The 19853-nt window shown below is 45.6% G+C and overlaps 1 protein-coding gene across 1 annotated transcript in view; it reads right to left on the reverse strand.

The window, feature by feature from the left end:
• Positions 1-19853, reverse strand: part of LOC121005829 (ABC-type organic anion transporter ABCA8-like) — a 101241-nt gene that overhangs the window by 55212 nt on the left and 26176 nt on the right. The window contains exons 10-20 of the mRNA XM_040438590.1: positions 16331-16478; positions 15486-15639; positions 15278-15336; positions 14837-14947; positions 13048-13223; positions 7492-7611; positions 6447-6585; positions 6165-6255; positions 5941-6080; positions 5535-5654; positions 66-264 (exon numbers count right to left, since the gene is read on the reverse strand). Of these exons, the coding sequence (XP_040294524.1) occupies positions 66-264; positions 5535-5654; positions 5941-6080; positions 6165-6255; positions 6447-6585; positions 7492-7611; positions 13048-13223; positions 14837-14947; positions 15278-15336; positions 15486-15639; positions 16331-16478 (1457 nt within the window). The remainder of the gene's footprint in view (positions 1-65; positions 265-5534; positions 5655-5940; positions 6081-6164; positions 6256-6446; positions 6586-7491; positions 7612-13047; positions 13224-14836; positions 14948-15277; positions 15337-15485; positions 15640-16330; positions 16479-19853) is intronic.

Consider the following 19853-nt stretch of genomic DNA (forward strand, 5'->3'; position numbering starts at 1 on the left):
CTGTGATCCTAATGAACCTGGCTGTTATATGGCTATTTCATGACATGGATATTCAGAGGACTCACATGGCTTGAATGCTTTTCATGGCGTGCCTCAACTTCAGGAGACGGACCCATGCCATCGTCACCACCTGCTGTCTCCACAAGGCTAGCCCATGAAGGGTGATGTTCCCGGAATCTGACATCAGCAGCACAGACTCCTCCACCTCTGAGGAAAAGTCTCTGTTTTCATCTTCCGTTTGCTCACGGGCGAAAACACCGTAATCTGATCACAAAAAAAGATTCAATTTAGCAGTCACCCATCGTGTGGCGGGAGGGTCCTGGTGTGGCGATAACAGCCTTAGGATACAGCCATAAACCTATAACTTTATATAGCATATAACTTCAAAAACCTCTATATCACCGGCCCCATACTCTCTATAACTGGTGTAGGGCTGAAGGATGAATCTGACCTAATTCAGCTTTATTTCTTAGGCTGAAGAGATGAGTAAACCTCTGGACACCAGGGAAGAGGGCATTAAGATCTTATCTCGCCCCTTGAGGAGGTTGTCCCATCCGGAGGTCCCTTTGCATGAACTGAGGGTGGCCACAGATGGGCAGCTTGCTCTCCATTCACTTCAGGGCCCTTTCTGGAGATAGGATCTCATTCCCAGAGGTGGGACCCGAACCTGTTGATATGCCATAAATGTCCAGATAGGAATACCTCTTCAATTGCCAGAGATGCTGTTATTAACCCCTTAATTACAGTACACCAATGTTTCTCTACTTCAGCCCCTAACATAGAGAAAGTCTTGTGGCAATTCTTGATGCACTCATTATTATTAAGTCACTTCTGTAAATAAAGCTCATTAAGGGTACTTCAGGTGAGGAAAAACTGCCTGAGACCACGAGGGATCTTTCCAGCAAGCCCTACATAACAATTTCCCTACTTTAGGGTGCCTGGAATATGGCTGTTGAGCCCTCAACACCCTAGACCAGTGAGGGCTAACCTTGGCACTCCAGCTGTGGTGAAACTACGACTCCCAGCATGCTCCATTTATTTCTATAAAGTTCTGAGAGCAGCCAAGCAAGGGGGGCATCTTGGGAATTGTAGTTTTACCACAGCTGGAGTGCCAAGGTAAGCCATCACTGCCCTAGACCACTAGGCATGTTACCATTAATGACATTAGGCTCATCCCCACCCTAGACCACTATGAACATTACTAATAATCCCTTCATAACCCTTTGACTACCTAAGGCCTCCAGAGATATACTTATTGACCGCCTCATCACCCTAGACCACTAGGCATGTTACCATTAATGACTTTAGGCTCATCAACCCCCTAGACCACTATGAACATTACTAATAATCCCTGCATGTGCGTGCTACCGGTCGGAGCCGCACGTTGAGGTTAGAAGAAGCCAAAACTTTGGGATCAGTTCCTATATATCTCTTTGGAGGAAATCAAAGAAAAAAAGACTCACCCTACAGCTTGAAAGGCAAGTGTATTTTAGTGTGTCTTATAGTAATACATTATTGTTTGATACTCAATTAGTCAGCGTGGGTTCACGTTTTTTAACTATTTATATTACTAATAATCCCTTCATAAACCTTTGACTACCTTAGGCCTCCAGAGATATACCTATTGACCTCCTCATCACCCTAGACCACTAGTGGTGTCACCATTAAAGAGGACCTGTCACCGCCCATGACATGTCTATCTTATTAAATAATTGTATTGTTTATTAAATAACAATTCTGGTCTCAGCCTTTGACAAGGGCAATGGTAACACCCAGTTGGCAATGTTTTCTTATTTGGAGGGATAACAGAGGAAAAACACTATTTAGAGAACTACTAAAAAATGCTCCAGAATCATTTCACGAGGAATAAAAGTATTTACTAAAACCGACAATCCCAGTGGTCATAGTTACTCATTAATTCACCAACTTACGCCTCCAGGGATGTCTATCTCACCACCCTAGACCACCAGGGATGTTCTAAGTATTACGGTTTCTCCCTTTCAAGTGAATGGGACAAGGCTGCAATACTCAGAGCAGATGCTACAAAAAGTATGCTATTCTGAGTATGAACCAGACTACAGCCCGATGTAAGTATTAGGAGGCTGCAGCACCCGCACATGCACCACAGCCCCTTAAAGCAACTGATAGGCGGTGGTGCAGGGAGTTAGACTCCCACCAATCAGATATTAATGGCCCATCCTTAGGGCATCAATTTCAGTAGCTGGTATCGATTCTGGAGCATCTTTTCTTACAATTCTACATTCCTCCATGCCCTTTGACAAGGTAAATAGTAGTAACACCTAGCCAGTGTTAACAGAGGAACAACGCATTGCAGAGCTCTAAGGAAAGATGCTCCAGCATTATTTTATGGGCAATTTGTGTATTTACTAAAGCTGTCGTCTCAGGTCCTCTTTAACTCTTTCACCAACTTAGGTCACAAGGGATGGACTGATTAACGCCTCACCACCCTAGACCACAATGGATGCTGTCGTTAACCACTTCTAGGGCTGCAATGATTACTCGATTAAATTGAGAAACTCAACAGAAAAATCCTTGATGCAAAATTTTTTGTATTGAGGATTCGTTTGTGTCATGTGACCACAGAGCGTGAGTGAAGCACTTGCTACTACTCAAGCTCTATGGTCACCCGCCCCGCACTGCACTGTATCCTGACACATCGCCACCTAGTGCACGTAAGCGCGCACTATGACCTGACGCTGTGTGATGTCAGGTCCCAGTGCAGCGAGCGAAGAGGAGGCAAGCAGAGCCGTGGAGTGTTGGCGGCGCCCCTACAGGAAAGGTAAGTATTTCAATGGCGCTGGGGACTGATGGCTAGGAGCAGGAGATAGTGCCACTGCGGGAGTAAATGATGCCACAGAGGACTGATGGCAAGGGGGGAGCTGAGGGCACAGAGGACTCATGGCAAGGGGGGAGCTGATGGCACAGAGGACTGACGGCATGGGGGGAGCTGATGGCACAGAGGGGGGAGCTGATGGCACAGAGGACTGATGGTACTGGGGGAGCTGATGGCACAGAGGACTGATAGCACTAGGGGGAGCTGAGGGCACAGAGGACTGATGGCATGGGGGGAGCTGCTGGTACAGATAACTGATGGCATGGGGGGAGCTGAGGGCACAGAGGACTGATGGCAAGGGGGGAGCTGAGGGCACAGAGGACTGATGGCAAGGGGGGAGCTGAGGGCACAGAGGAATGATGGCACTGGGGGGAGCTGAGGGCACAGAGGACTGATGGCAAGGGGGGAGCTGAGGGCACAGAGGACTGATGGCAAGGGGGGAGCTGAGGGCACAGAGGAATGATGGCATGGGGTTCAGCTGATGGCACAGAGGACAGATGGCACTGGGGGGAGCTGAGGGCACAGAGGACTGATGGCAAGGGGGGAGCTGAGGGCACAGAGGACTGATGGCAAGGGGGGAGCTGAGGGCACAAAGGACTGATGGCAAGGGGGGAGCTGAGGGCACAGAGGACTCATGGCATGGGGGAGCTGATGGCACAAAAGACTGATGGCACTGGGGGGAGCTGATAGCACAGAGGACTGATGGCATGGGGTTCAGCTGATGGCACAGAGGACAGATGGCACTGGGGGGAGCTGAGGGCACAGAGGACTAATGGCAAGGGGGGAGCTGAGGGCACAGAGGACTGATGGCAAGGGGGGAGCTGAGGGCACAGAGGACTGATGGCAAGGGGGGAGCTGAGGGCACAGAGGACTCATGGCAAGGGGGAGCTGATGGCACAAAAGACTGATGGCACTGGGGGGAGCTGATGGCACAGAGGACTGATGGCATGGGGTTCAGCTGATGGCACAGAGGACAGATGGCACTGGGGGGAGCTGAGGGCACAGAGGACTGATGGCAAGGGGGGAGCTGAGGGCACAGAGGACTCATGGCAAGGGGGAGCTGATGGCACAAAAGACTGATGGCACTGGGGGGAGCTGATGGCACAGAGGACTGATGGCATGGGGTTCAGCTGATGGCACAGAGGACAGATGGCACTGGGGGGAGCTGAGGGCACAGAGGACTGATGGCACTGGGGGGAGCTGAGGGCACAGAGGACTGATGGCAAGGGGGGAGCTGAGGGCACAGAGGACTGATGGCAAGGGGGGAGCTGAGGGCACAGAGGACTCATGGCAAGGGGGAGCTGATGGCACAAAAGACTGATGGCACTGGGGGGAGCTGATGGTACTGGGGGGGAGCTGATGGCATGGGGGGGCTGATGACACAGAGGACTGATGGCATGGAGGGAGCTGATGGCACAGAGAGGGGAGCTGATGGCACAGAGGACTGATGGTACTGGGGGGAGCTGAGGGCACAGAGGACTGATGGCACTGGGGGGAGCTGATGGCACAGAAGACTAATGGCATGGGGGGAGCTGATGGCACAGAGGAATGATGGCATAGAGGGAGCTGAGGGCACAGAGGACTGATGGCACTGGGGGGAGCTGATGGCACAGAGGACTGATGGCACTGGGGGGAGCTGATGGCACAGAGGACTGATGGCATGAGGGGAGCTGATGGCACAGAGGAATGATGGTATGGGGTCGAGCTGATGGCACAGAGGACTAATGGCATGGGGGGAGCTGATGGCACAGAGGACTGATGGCATGGGGTTGATCTGATGACACAGAGAACTAATGGCACTGGGGGGAGCTGATGGCACAGAGGACTGATGGCATGGGGTTGATCTGATGACACAGAGGACTGATGGTACTGGGGGGAGCTGATGGCACAGAGGACTGATGGCACTGGGGGGAGCTGAGGGCACAGAGGAATGATGGCATGGGGGGAGCTGATGACACAGAGGAATGATGGCATGGGGTTGATCTGATGACACAGAGGACTGATGGTACTGGGGGGAGCTGATGGCACAGAGGACTGATGGCACTGGGGGGAGCTGAGGGCACAGAGGACTGATGGCATGGAGGGAGCTGAGGGCACAGAGGACTAATGGCACTGGGGGAGCTGATGGCACAGAGGACTGATGGCACTGGGGGAGCTGATGGCACAGAGGACTGATGGCACTGGGGGAGCTGATGGCACAGAGGAATGATGGCATGGGGTTGAGCTGATGGCACAAAAGACTGATGGCACTGGGTTGAGCTGATGGCACTGGGTTGAGCTGATGGTACTGGGGGGAGCTGATGGCATGGGGGGGCTGATGAGTTTTTATAAAGGAGAATGTTGGTTTGTTTCTTATTAGAATACTCGATTACTTGATTACTTGATAGCTGCAGCCCTAACCGCATCTCAACTGTAGTCCACCAGGGACGTGACTATTAACCACGAGACAACTAGGCAGCCAAGGGTGTACTTATTACCTGACTTACTACCTGTGGCGCTGCACTTTTACCACCCTAGACCACTTTTCATTTCACTGCCCTGTATAATAAGGATAGGGGGTGCAGAGAGTGAAGCTGCGCCTGGGTCTAATGCCGTGGACCCCAAAGTTCCCTCTGACACTTTTAAGGAAATTCTGGGCTATCGAACCAGTAATAAACCAGGCAAACAAATGGCCATTTACCTCCTTTCTCAATCTCCTCCTCTCCCTCCAGCTTCAGGAAGACGTCGTCCAGCGTTGTGATCGACACCCCGTAACTCATCACGTCCAGTCCCACATGTTGGTCCAAGTGAGAAAACAGAGCTGCACAAATCAGTCATCCAAAAAACGGTTAATATTTCACAAATCCTCCCATCATAGCAATCGCTTTCCACACACCCTGTATAGCAAATATGCTGTATTGGCATTGTAGATTTACATTCTCTTCCCGTTATACTGCTCTACGTGTCAGTCTCCACTATGGCTGTGGAATTGTATTCTGTCAGGATGAACAGAACTGCTGGTTCTTACCTGTGCTTCAGAGCATGGAGGAATGTGATAACCCTGCCCATATCGTCAGTGCCGCATCTGTGAGTCAAGTCGACTGTACCTGGGAATGAGTCCATCTTGTCGAAGGGCAGCGTGAACGTCAGGTCCTCCACATTCTGGGCGGTGAGTTTGGCGCTGGAGACGTGTTCTTGTACGAGTGAGGTTATGGCGTCTGGACTACAAGATGGAGACACCCGCATCCTGCCGACAAGGAGACAAGTACTGCCTGTGTACTGATATAGTGGGGTCTAATACACCGCCTCAAGCCCACCAAACTATTACTACCTCAGGTGATAGCCGATTCCCCACTTCCTTTTCAGAAACAAGGAGGATCCAACACATTTCAAGCGTCCGTGGCTGAGGACCACCTTGCGATCTGCAGGCAAAAATCAGAGACATATAGAGATCCATCTGCTTCAAAATGGCGATTAGAAATTGTCTTCGCATACGGGAGCGTCCCCTATGTGGCGTACTCGCTCTCGGAAAACCTGCAATGAATACAGCGAGCCACGTGCCACAAAGAATTCCGCAGCTAGATCCACCAATTTGTATGAAGACATCTCCTACCAGCAAGGATGTCTGCCTCGTCCATGAATTGCGTGCTGAACAGAGTAACACGGTTGGCTTTACGCTCCTTTAAGATGGACCAGACCTGGTGTCTGGAAAATGGGTCAAGACCGGCCGTGGGTTCATCGAGTAGAAGAACCTGGAAAGAGAGATTAAGGTAGAAGTGGTGGATTTTCATAAAGCTGCCTAAAGGTGGGAGGAATAGATCCACGTAACCGTGTAGAGATTAGCCACAGCCGTCACGGTGTCGCCTGCTTGGTCTGGGGAGGTTAGGGGTGTTTCCTGGCGATAGGTAGTGCAGAAGAAAGTAGGCCTTGGTTGACCGTGATTGTCACCGGCCACCAGCAGCTGCTCACATTCGTAACAAGTCAGTGGGACTGGTGTCCACAGGATTTCCTGGTGGATGATGCCAGACAGCGCTCGCCTCGGTTTTAGGCCTCATGCACACGACCGTTGTTGTGTTACGTTCCGCAAAATGGGGTTCCGTTGTTCTGTGATTTGTTTCCGTGTGTCCTCCTTTATTTTTGAAGGATCACCAGACATAAAGGAAAGTAAAAAAAAAAAATCTAAGACAGGTTTGCCATGCAAATGATAGGAAAAAAACGGGCGCGGACGACAATCTTGTGTGCCTCCGTGTTTTTTAGCGGTCCCATTGACTTGAATGGGTCTGCGAACCGCTTTCCGCGAAAATAATAGGACAGGTTATATTTTTTGGACGGACTGGAACCACGGATCACGGACGCGGATGACAAACGGTGCATTAGCCGAGTTTTCAACGGACCCATTGAAAGTCAACGGGTCCGCAGAAAATCACGAAAAATGGAACAACGGATACGGAATAAAACAACGGTCGTGTGCATGAGGCCTTATTGTGGCGATTTTTGTAAATGTATTAAAAATAAATCACACTATAGGTTCAGTGCAATTTCAAAAACTGCAGCAAAAAAAACCCCACAAAAACATCTTGTGTGAATACACCCCAGAGACTTCTCATCTGGAGGGAACATTCAGCGAGAAATTCCCAATGCAAAGCGCCTTACGTTACCTCAGGATCTCCCAACAGTGCGATGGCAACAGATAAGCGGCGTCTCTGGCCTCCGCTCAGATTGCTGGCTTTCACTCCCTCGATCGTGTTCATGTGGAGGTCAGAGAGGACCCCATCCACCTATACAATGGAAGGACTGTCAGAAATGAGAGAACAGGAACGGTGGGGCAAATGTGGCCTCCCTGACTACTGTACATAACATCCTGACTATATACTGTACATAACACCCTGACTATATACTGTACATAACATCCTGACTATATACTGTACATAACACCCTGACTACTGTACATAACATCCTGACTATATACTGTACACATCACCCTGACTATATACTGTACATAACATCCTGACTATATTCTGTACATAACATCCTGACTATATACTGTACACCACACCCTGACTATATACTGTACACCACACCCTGACTATATACTGTACATAACACCCTGACTATATACTGTACATAACATCCTGACTATATACTGTACATAACACCCTGACTATATACTGTACATAACATCCTGACTATATTCTGTACATAACATCCTGACTATATACTGTACACAACATCCTGACTATATACTGTACACAACATCCTGACTATATACTGTACACAACACCCTGACTATATACTGTACACAACACCCTGACTATATACTGTACATAACACCCTGACTATATACTGTACATAACACCCTGACTATATACTGTACATAACACCCTGACTATATACTGTACATAACACCCTGACTATATACTGTACATAACACCCTGACTATATACTGTACATAACATCCTGACTATATACTGTACACAACACCCTGACTATATACTGTACACCACACCCTGACTATATACTGTACACCACACCCTGACTATATACTGTACATAACACCCTGACTATATACTGTACATAACATCCTGACTATATACTGTACATAACACCCTGACTATATACTGTACATAACATCCTGACTATATTCTGTACATAACATCCTGACTATATACTGTACACAACATCCTGACTATATACTGTACACAACATCCTGACTATATACTGTACACAACACCCTGACTATATACTGTACACAACACCCTGACTATATACTGTACATAACACCCTGACTATATACTGTACATAACACCCTGACTATATACTGTACATAACACCCTGACTATATACTGTACATAACACCCTGACTATATACTGTACATAACACCCTGACTATATACTGTACATAACATCCTGACTATATACTGTACATAACATCCTGACTATATACTGTACATAACATCCTGACTATATACTGTACATAACATCCTGACTATATTCTGTACATAACATCCTGACTATATTCTGTACATAACATCCTGACTATATACTGTACACAACATCCTGACTATATACTGTACACAACATCCTGACTATATACTGTACACAACACCCTGACTATATACTGTACATAACACCCTGACTATATACTGTACATAACACCCTGACTATATACTGTACATAACATCCTGACTATATACTGTACATAACATCCTGACTATATACTGTACATAACACCCTGACTATATACTGTACATAACACCCTGACTATATACTGTACATAACATCCTGACTATATACTGTACATAACACCCTGACTATATACTGTACATAACATCCTGACTATATACTGTACATAACATCCTGACTATATACTGTACACAACATCCTGACTATATACTGTACATAACATCCTGACTATATACTGTACATAACACCCTGACTACTGTACATAACATCCTGACTATATACTGTACATAACACCCTGACTATATACTGTACATAACATCCTGACTATATACTGTACACATCACCCTGACTATATACTGTACATAACATCCTGACTATATACTGTACATAACATCCTGACTATATACTGTACATAACACCCTGACTATATACTGTACATAACATCCTGACTATATACTGTACATAACATCCTGACTATATACTGTACATAACATCCTGACTATATACTGTACATAACATCCTGACTATATACTGTACATAACATCCTGACTATATACTGTACATAACATCCTGACTATATACTGTACATAACATCCTGACTATATACTGTACATAACACCCTGACTATATACTGTACATAACATCCTGACTATATACTGTACATAACACCCTGACTATATACTGTACATAACATCCTGACTATATACTGTACACATCATCCTGACTATATACTGTACATAACATCACCCTGACTATATACTGTACATAACATCCTGACTATATACTGTACATAACACCCTGACTATATACTGAACATAACACCCTGACTATATACTGTACATAACACCCTGACTATATACTGTACATAACACCCTGACTATATACTGTACACAACATCCTGACTATATACTGTACACATCACCCTGACTATATACTGTACATAACACCCTGACTATATACTGTACATAACATCCTGACTATATACTGTACATAACATCCTGACTATATACTGTACATAACATCCTGACTATATATTGTACATAACATCCTGACTATATTCTGTACATAACATCCTGACTATATACTGTACATAACATCCTGACTATATACTGTACATAACATCCTGACTATATACTGTACATAACACCCTGACTATATACTGTACATAACACCCTGACTATATTCTGTACATAACATCCTGACTATATTCTGTACATAACATCCTGACTATATACTGTACATAACATCCTGACTATATACTGTACATAACACCCTGACTATATACTGTACATAACACCCTGACTATATACTGTACATAACATCCTGACTATATACTGTACATAACATCCTGACTATATACTGTACATAACATCCTGACTATATACTGTACATAACACCCTGACTATATACTGTACATAACACCCTGACTATATACTGTACATAACACCCTGACTATATACTGTACATAACATCCAGACTATATACTGTACATAACATCCTGACTATATACTGTACATAACATCCTGACTATATACTGTACATAACATCCTGACTATATACTGTACATAACATCCTGACTATATTCTGTACATAACATCCTGACTATATACTGTACATAACATCCTGACTATATACTGTACATAACATCCTGACTATATACTGTACACAACACCCTGACTATATACTGTACATAACATCCTGACTATATACTGTAGATAACATCCTGACTATATACTGTAGATAACATCCTGACTATATACTGTACATAACATCCTGACTATATACTGTACATAACACCCTGACTATATACTGTACATAACATCCTGACTATATACTGTACATAACATCCTGACTATATACTGTACATAACACCCTGACTATATACTGTACATAACATCCTGACTATATACTGTACATAACACCCTGACTATATACTGTACATAACACCCTGACTATATACTGTACATAACATCCTGACTATATACTGTACACAACACCCTGACTATATACTGTACATAACACCCTGACTATATACTGTACATAACACCCTGACTATATACTGTACATAACATCCTGACTATATACTGTACATAACACCCTGACTATATACTGTACATAACACCCTGACTATATACTGTACATAACATCCTGACTATATACTGTACATAACATCCTGACTATATTCTGTACATAACATCCTGACTATATACTGTACATAACATCCTGACTATATACTGTACATAACATCCTGACTATATACTGTACACATCACCCTGACTATATACTGTACACAACATCCTGACTATATACTGTACATAACATCCTGACTATATACTGTACATAACACCCTGACTATATACTGTACATAACATCCTGACTATATACTGTACATAACATCCTGACTATATTCTGTACATAACATCCTGACTATATACTGTACATAACATCCTGACTATATACTGTACATAACATCCTGACTATATACTGCACATAACATCCTGACTATATACTGTACATAACATCCTGACTATATACTGTACATAACATCCTGACTATATACTGTACACAACATCCTGACTATATACTGTACATAACATCCTGACTATATACTGTACATAACACCCTGACTACTGTACATAACATCCTGACTATATACTGTACATAACACCCTGACTATATACTGTACATAACATCCTGACTATATACTGTACATAACACCCTGACTATATACTGTACATAACATCCTGACTATATACTGTACATAACACCCTGACTATATACTGTACATAACATCCTGACTATATACTGTACATAACACCCTGACTATATACTGTACATAACATCCTGACTATATACTGTACATAACACCCTGACTACTGTACATAACATCCTGACTATATACTGTACATAACACCCTGACTATATACTGTACATAACATCCTGACTATATACTGTACATAACACCCTGACTATATACTGTACATAACATCCTGACTATATACTGTACATAACATCCTGACTATATACTGTACATAACACCCTGACTATATACTGTACATAACATCCTGACTATATACTGTACATAACACCCTGACTATATACTGTACATAACATCCTGACTATATACTGTACATAACATCCTGACTATATACTGTACATAACATCCTGACTATATACTGTACATAACATCCTGACTATATACTGTACATAACACCCTGACTATATACTGTACATAACATCCTGACTATATACTGTACATAACATCCTGACTATATACTGTACATAACATCCTGACTATATACTGTACATAACACCCTGACTATATACTGTACAGAACATCCTGACTATATACTGTACATAACATCCTGACTATATACTGTACACAACATCCTGACTATATACTGTACATAACATCCTGACTATATACTGTACATAACATCCTGACTATATACTGTACATAACATCCTGACTATATACTGTACATAACATCCTGACTATATACTGTACATAACACCCTGACTATATACTGTACATAACATCCTGACTATATACTGTACATAACATCCTGACTATATACTGTACATAACATCCTGACTATATACTGTACATAACACCCTGACTATATACTGTACATAACACCCTGACTATATACTGTACAGAACATCCTGACTATATACTGTACATAACATCCTGACTATATACTGTACACAACATCCTGACTATATACTGTACATAACATCCTGACTATATACTGTACATAACATCCTGACTATATACTGTACATAACATCCTGACTATATACTGTACATAACATCCTGACTATATACTGTACATAACACCCTGACTATATACTGTACATAACATCCTGACTATATACTGTACATACGTACACATCACCCTGACTATATACATTTGTATACATTACCCTTGCTATGTATTGTACATAGGTATACATCCCCCCCTGACTATATATACATTACATTTGTACCCTATTATATGTATATATATAGAGAGAGAGATTGAGAGTCTACCTCTGACTTCACTTCTCTAGCAGCGATTCCCTTCATCCTGGAGAACAGCTCCAGATTTTCTCTCACAGTTAAATAATCAAACTTGATATCAAACTGCGGGCAGAAGCTGATTCTGTTCTGGATCTCGGCCAGGTCATGACTCTTTGAGAGCTGATGGTTGTAGATGGACACCGACCCTATGTACCAGAAGAACAAATACAGTCAGTGTCAGCCGAACCCTAAAGCCTGACATGAGAGAAAGACCCCCGGTAAGTCTGATATTGAGTGTCCGTCAAGGCATCCCTACAGCTATGGTTGCAGCTGTCACTCAGCTTTCATGGATTCCTGAAGTGCGAATCTTCCTTGTTATGTGATGCTATGTCCCCTTTTTTCATATAGGAACATTTTTCCATTTGAGTGTCTGAGAAAGCTGGTTTACAGAATTAAAGATTTCATTAATTGTCACCTGTTCCTGCCCATATGTATAATTAACAAGTAGAATTACTATAGCAATAAAAACTTTTTGGGTATATTGCAGATAATCTGTCTGCTGTTACTATAAAGAATCCTTCTATGTTTGTGTTATAAAGAATCCTTCTATTCTTACCATAAAAATCCTTCTTAGTTTAAAGAATCCTTTTATTTTTACTGTAAAGAATCTTTCTTTCTCACTATACAGAATTGTTCTGTTCTTACTAGAAGGAGTACTTGTGCTCTTACTATAAAGAATCATTTCACACTGACCATAAAGAACCATTCTGCTCTTACTATAAGGAATCCTTCTGCTCATACTATAAAGAATCCTGTCACTCTTTCTATAAAGAATTCTTTCACCCTTACTATAAATAATCTTTCAGCTCTTACTAGAAAGAATCATTTTGCACTTTGTATAAAAAAATCTTTTTTCTCTTTCTATAAATAATCCTTCTCTTATTATAATTAATCTTTCAGCCCTTACTGTAAGGAATCCAACCACTCTTAATATAAGGAATTCTTTCACTCTTACTATAAGGAATCCTACTGCTTGTCACGGCGGACGTGCACTCAGACTAACAGATAAACCACCAACCAGGCTCTAGGTGAGAGGCAGGGGAAGGGTCACCTCCTAGCTAATCCCTGACCTTTTCACTGCCCTGCTCAGCCCACATGCAGACCTTGGTGGTAGGTATGATGTGTCCCCGTGCCTAGGCTGAAACACCCTAAATTCCCTGAGATGGTGAAAAGGGGAAATAGGAGCAGCCTGCTCGCACAGAACCTGGATGGGAGAGATGACACAAAACAACCAAACTTGAAATCACACTTATCTCTCTGCGCTGGAGTAGACAACCTTCCTTCCTAGCTTCCAAGACCACAGTGATTCCTATAATCCGCTCAGAGCACTGGGATGGAGTGCTATTTAAACTAATGACCCGACTCAGTGCACCTGATGAGAGGCGGATCCAGCACGGCTCCAAAACAAACACTAAACTCGTGCTGCTATCCTGGCCGACCTCCGCACATAGTCAGGGCGGGGCATGACACTGCTCTTACTATAAGAAACCCTTCAACTATTACCAAAAGGAATCCTTTCACTCTTACTGTAAGAAATCCTCCACTGACTATAAAGAATCCTTAAGCTCTTATAAGGAATTCTTCAGCTCTTACTATAAGGAATTCTGCTCTTACTATAAGCATTCTTTCCACTTTTACTGTAAGGAATCTTTCCACTTTTACTATAAAGAATCCTTCTGCTCTTACTGTAAAGAATGATTCTTAGGAAGCCATTTCATTTTCCCTAGACGATGCCAAGTATAAGAGCAGCATATCTCACCACCAGAGGCTTTGCTCATCCCGCTCAGTATATTCAGCAGCGTAGTCTTCCCAGCTCCGCTGTGACCGAGCAGCGCCGTAATCTGTCCTTCATATACATCCAAGTCCAGATCTGGAGGCCGGAGCAGAAATCTGATTACTAGGCGCACATATACCAGGGACCTTGTATGTACCAAAGCTCTGCCTGTCCCTAGTTATAGAGCGCAGCATGTCCTGTCATGTCACCTCCATTGTGCTTGCTCTGGGGTTGCTACGGTAACACAAACAACAGCCTTTGACTTTTCATCATAAAAACACATTTTTAAAAGTTGCAATCACATGACAGGAAGTTCATGAACAGAATAGTCACTTTGTTGATGCTGCCATGGCAACCCCACAGCAATGGATGTCGCATGAACAGGACAGAGTGGGCTGTAAGTTACATTAAATCGAAGCCTCGCACCTCTCAAAGCTTCTGTCTTCTTGTCTTTACTGCCGTAGATTTTCTTAACTTTATTAAGCCTAGAGAAGCGACAAGGTGACATTTAACGGTGTATTTTTCCCATATGCAGTGAGATATCTGAGATGACCACCCACAATCCCATGAGTGGTCTTATGGAGGGATCTGACCCGTGCGCACACTAGAGTCTCCTCCACCTGCAGTAACATACCTTATGGCCTCTTTTCCTACAAATTCAACCGGAACCTTCTCGACATAATCTTCATCGCGTGCCCCTTCTCTGTCCACTGTGTCCGATGGAATTGGGGTCATTGTCCCTTTTGTCCAGTAGGAGGGGCAAAGGAAGGACATGACGCCTTGTTTACCTGGTGGCAGAAGAATCATCACTTTTATACCTCAAGCTATAGTTGATGCCACGAGGCCTACCAAAGCCAAAATCGTCTTCCCCTTCATGTCCAGTCAGCATCCCCCTGCAGGCCTGGCCTGGACATAGGCCTCAGGAGAGAGGAATGGGCACTGCCTGTATGATGGACATAACTTGTAGGATGGGTACAAGCCGTATGATGTGAACAAACAGTATATGTGCCTGACCTGTATGGTGGGTACAGCCGGTATAATGGGCACTGCCCGTATGATGGACATAACTTGTAGGATGGGTACAGGCAGTATGATATGAACAAACAGTATATGTGCGTGACCTGTATGGTGGGTACAGCCGGTATAATGGGTACAGCCGATATGATGGGTATGGCTGGTATGAAGGGTACTTGTGCACTCCCCTCTTTTAAGAAGAAAGTAATCCTGATGATACAACACTTATGGGTCCACAATGTGCCGGATTTCAGGACTTTCTGGATTATTTCAATTTTGATACAAACAAGAATTTTCACAGACCATCCCCCGCTCCTACCAGTGGATGCCATCACCCGATGCGCCACAGTTAATGCTGCCACACATCACGTCCTCACTAATTGAGCATTGATCCTGTTGATGCCAGATTAACATGAATCTTATTATTCTGGATTAGCAGAGGTTGAACTGCATAGGACAGGTTACCTGCTCTAATCTTATCACAGCACAATGTGAGGAAGATATATAGGACGCAGTCCAGCAGCAGGCCTATGTAACTGGTCAGTACGTGCGGGGCGTCTCCAGTGATGTCCGAGAAGAAGACGCCCTGGAGGTCGTTCTCCATGTGTATACTCTGAAACCAAACGGAAGCCATGTTTACCACATCAATATCACACATGAAGACTCTAGATGTCACGTTTATCACATCGCTGTCACATCGCTGTATGAAGACTCTAGATGTCATGTTTATCACATCGCTGTCACATAGCTCTGTGGCGAAACCAACCTCGCCACTGGGTTTTGGAGAGGCCTGTTTAAAAGCCTCTTGCCTCAGGATTATGGCCCATACTAACTTTTAAACCCCTGAACCTATTCAAGTGAATTTTGGATAGGTTTGTCCCCAAGTTATACTGTTAAACTGATGTAAGTTATATGTATGGACAATGTAAACTCACAAAGTTGTAACAATTTATAATAATTGTAACTTGTCAGCTTGGGAGGAATATGCTGGGTGTGTTTCTATTGTGCCATTGTCCCATTGTGTGTTTAAATGGTGATGTCTGTCCTGTTGTATCCACATGTGTATTGGCAATCTCCCTTTGTCCTGAGAGATAATTGGATTGCTCCTCGGTTGTCTCCGGGACAGAGAGGAGGAAACCATGATGCATTGTGGGGATATGTTGTATCTGTCCTGTGTCGCAGTCTCCCTTCTGGTCCTCTGGGGGCGTGAACGATTGGTTGCTGTACTTACATTGTATGTGTTGTAAATTACTGATTGGTTGTATGTCAAAACCCTGTGGGCAGTACTATGTTTGTGGTTTATGAATAAAAGAGGCGGTACTTGAAGTACAGTCAGACCACTGCTTGACCCTCAACACGGAGCCTTGTCTCGTTATTGGGGGGATCCGCTGTATGCTGTTAGAGACTGATTGCCAGGAGTGTAAGCTGATTCCTGTTTGTCTGCTAGCAGCTATTCGTGAGGTTCCAGTTGGGAGTGCTAATTTGTATCCAGTTCGGGAGTTTGGTGTTCTGCAGTAGCTGTGCCTGTCTCTCAGAAAGGGGCATATCGCCTAAACGGATTTTAACCCCTTGTCTGCTGAAACGGTCCGTTACACTGGTGGCAAGCGGCGGGATCGTTCCTACAGCCAGAAGGACAGCTACAGGAGACACCATTTCTGTGGATTCTACAATTTAAGGGCAACGCATGTCTCAGTACAGCGACCCTAAAAGCACCAGGATGGAACCAGCAGTGGAGTACAGATACTCTGTTGAGGAATTTGACCGTATGATGTGGTTGCGGCTGAACTTCTTCGAACCCAATCCAGCTGAGAAATCCGTGAAGTTCGTGAGGAGTCTAGTGTTCAAGACCCTACTATACCGGGCAGAAGGTGACGGTCAGCTGCCACGTTGGGTGGACCTCCATCGGAAGTTACAGTTGCGGGACAGAGAGAGCTCAGTCTCCTCTCCCCAGCGGCAGAGTGTCCAGCAGGGAATTGGGAGCCCAGTCTCCATTCCCCAGCGGCAGGCTGAGTTACAGGGGGCAGAGGTAGTTGTTCCTGCCCCCCAGCAGCAGAGGGATATGCCGGGAAGGCAGTGTGAAATGCAGGGAGAGGATAGCAGCGTCCTCCCTCCCCAGCGGAAGGCTGAGTTACAGGGGGCAGAGGTAGTTGTTCCTGCCCCCCAGCAGCAGCATGATTTTTTGGGAATTGGGAGCCCAGTCTCCATTCCCCAGCGGCCGTGTGATTTATTGGGAATTGGGAGCCCAGTCTCCATTCCCCAGCGGCAGGCGGAGTTACAGGGGGCAGAGACAGTCGGTCCTGTCCCCCAGCGGCAGAGTGTCCAGCAGGGAATAGAGAGCCCAGTCTCCTTTCCCCAGCAGCAGGACACTGTATTGGGAGCGGAGACGGTCGGTCGCCCTTCCCAGCGGCTGGAAGTATGTATGGGAGAGGAGCTCGTTACCCCCTCTACCCACACGGTCCGTTACATTGGTGGCAAGCGGCGGGATCGTTCCTACAGCCAGAAGGACAGCTACAGGAGACACCATTTCTGTGGATTCTACAATTTAAGGGCAACGCATGTCTCAGTACAGCGACCCTAAAAGCACCAGGATGGAACCAGCAGTGGAGTACAGATACTCTGTTGAGGATTTTGACCATATGATGTGGTTGCGGCTGAACTTCTTCGGACCCAATCCAGCTGAGAAATCCGTGAAGTTCGTGAGGAGTCTAGTGTTCAAGACCCTACTATACCGGGCAGAAGGTGACGGTCAGCTGCCACGTTGGGTGGACCTCCATCGGAAGTTACAGTTGCGGGACAGAGAGAGCTCAGTCTCCTCTCCCCAGCGGCAGAGTGTCCAGCAGGGAATTGGGAGCCCAGTCTCCATTCCCCAGCGGCAGAGTGTCCAGCAGGGAATTGGGAGCCCAGTCTCCATTCCCCAGCGGCATTGTGAATTGCAGGGAATTGGGAGCCCAGTCTCCATTCCCCAGTGGCAGGCTGAGTTACAGGGGGCAGAGGTAGTTGTTCCTGCCCCCCAGCAGCAGAGTGATATGCCGGGAAGGCAGTGTGAAGTGCAGGGAGAGGAGAGCAGCATCCTCCCTCCCCAGCGGCAGGCTGAGTTACAGGGGGCAGAGGTAGTTGTTCCTGCCCCCCAGCAGCAGGGTGATATGCCGGGAAGGCAGTGTGAAGTGCAGAGAGAGGAGAGCAGCGTCCTCCCTCCCCAGCGGCAGGCTGAGTTACAGGGGGCAGAGGTAGTTGTTCCTGCCCCCCAGCAGCAGAGTGATATGCCGGGAAGGCAGTGTGAAATGCAGGGAGAGGAGAGCAGCGTCCTCCCTCCCCAGTGGAAGTCTGAGTTACAGGGGGCAGAGGTAGTTGTTCCTGCCCCCCAGCAGCAGCATGATTTTTTGGGAATTGGGAGCCCAGTCTCCATTCCCCAGCGGCCGTGTGATGTACAGGGAATTTGGAGCCCAGTCTCCATTCCCCAGTGGCCGTGTGATTTATTGGGAATTGGGAGCCCAGTCTCTATTCCCCAACGGCAGGCGGAGTTACAGGGGGCAGAGACAGTCGGTCCTGTCCCCCAGCGGCAGAGTGTCCAGCAGGAAATAGAGAGCCCAGTCTCCTTTCCCCAGCAGCAGGACACTGTATTGGGAGCGGAGACGGTCGGTTGCCCTCCCCAGCGGCTGGAAGTTTGTATGGGAGAGGAGCTCGTTACCCCCTCTACCCAGCGGCAGCTTAACGCACCAGGGGGAGACAGTAAGCCCCACAACAGTGCAGATGGGACCGTAGTCTCTGCACTTACAGCACAGGGGGTAGAGACAGTCGGTCTCCCCCTCCCACAACCAGGCTCCAACCAGGCTTCTTCCATGGTAACGCTGGCACCAGGGCAGAGTACCGCTGATACCTGCCCACAAAGCAACCTCCACTCCAAGCCAGGGAGCAACACAGAGACCGGGAGTACCAGCTACCAACATAACCTTGGTGGACTCACTGGACAGAGACAGGCTACCAAATT

Source organism: Bufo bufo, chromosome 6 (assembly GCF_905171765.1).
Source record: "Bufo bufo chromosome 6, aBufBuf1.1, whole genome shotgun sequence".
Taxonomy (NCBI): Eukaryota; Metazoa; Chordata; class Amphibia; order Anura; family Bufonidae; genus Bufo; species Bufo bufo.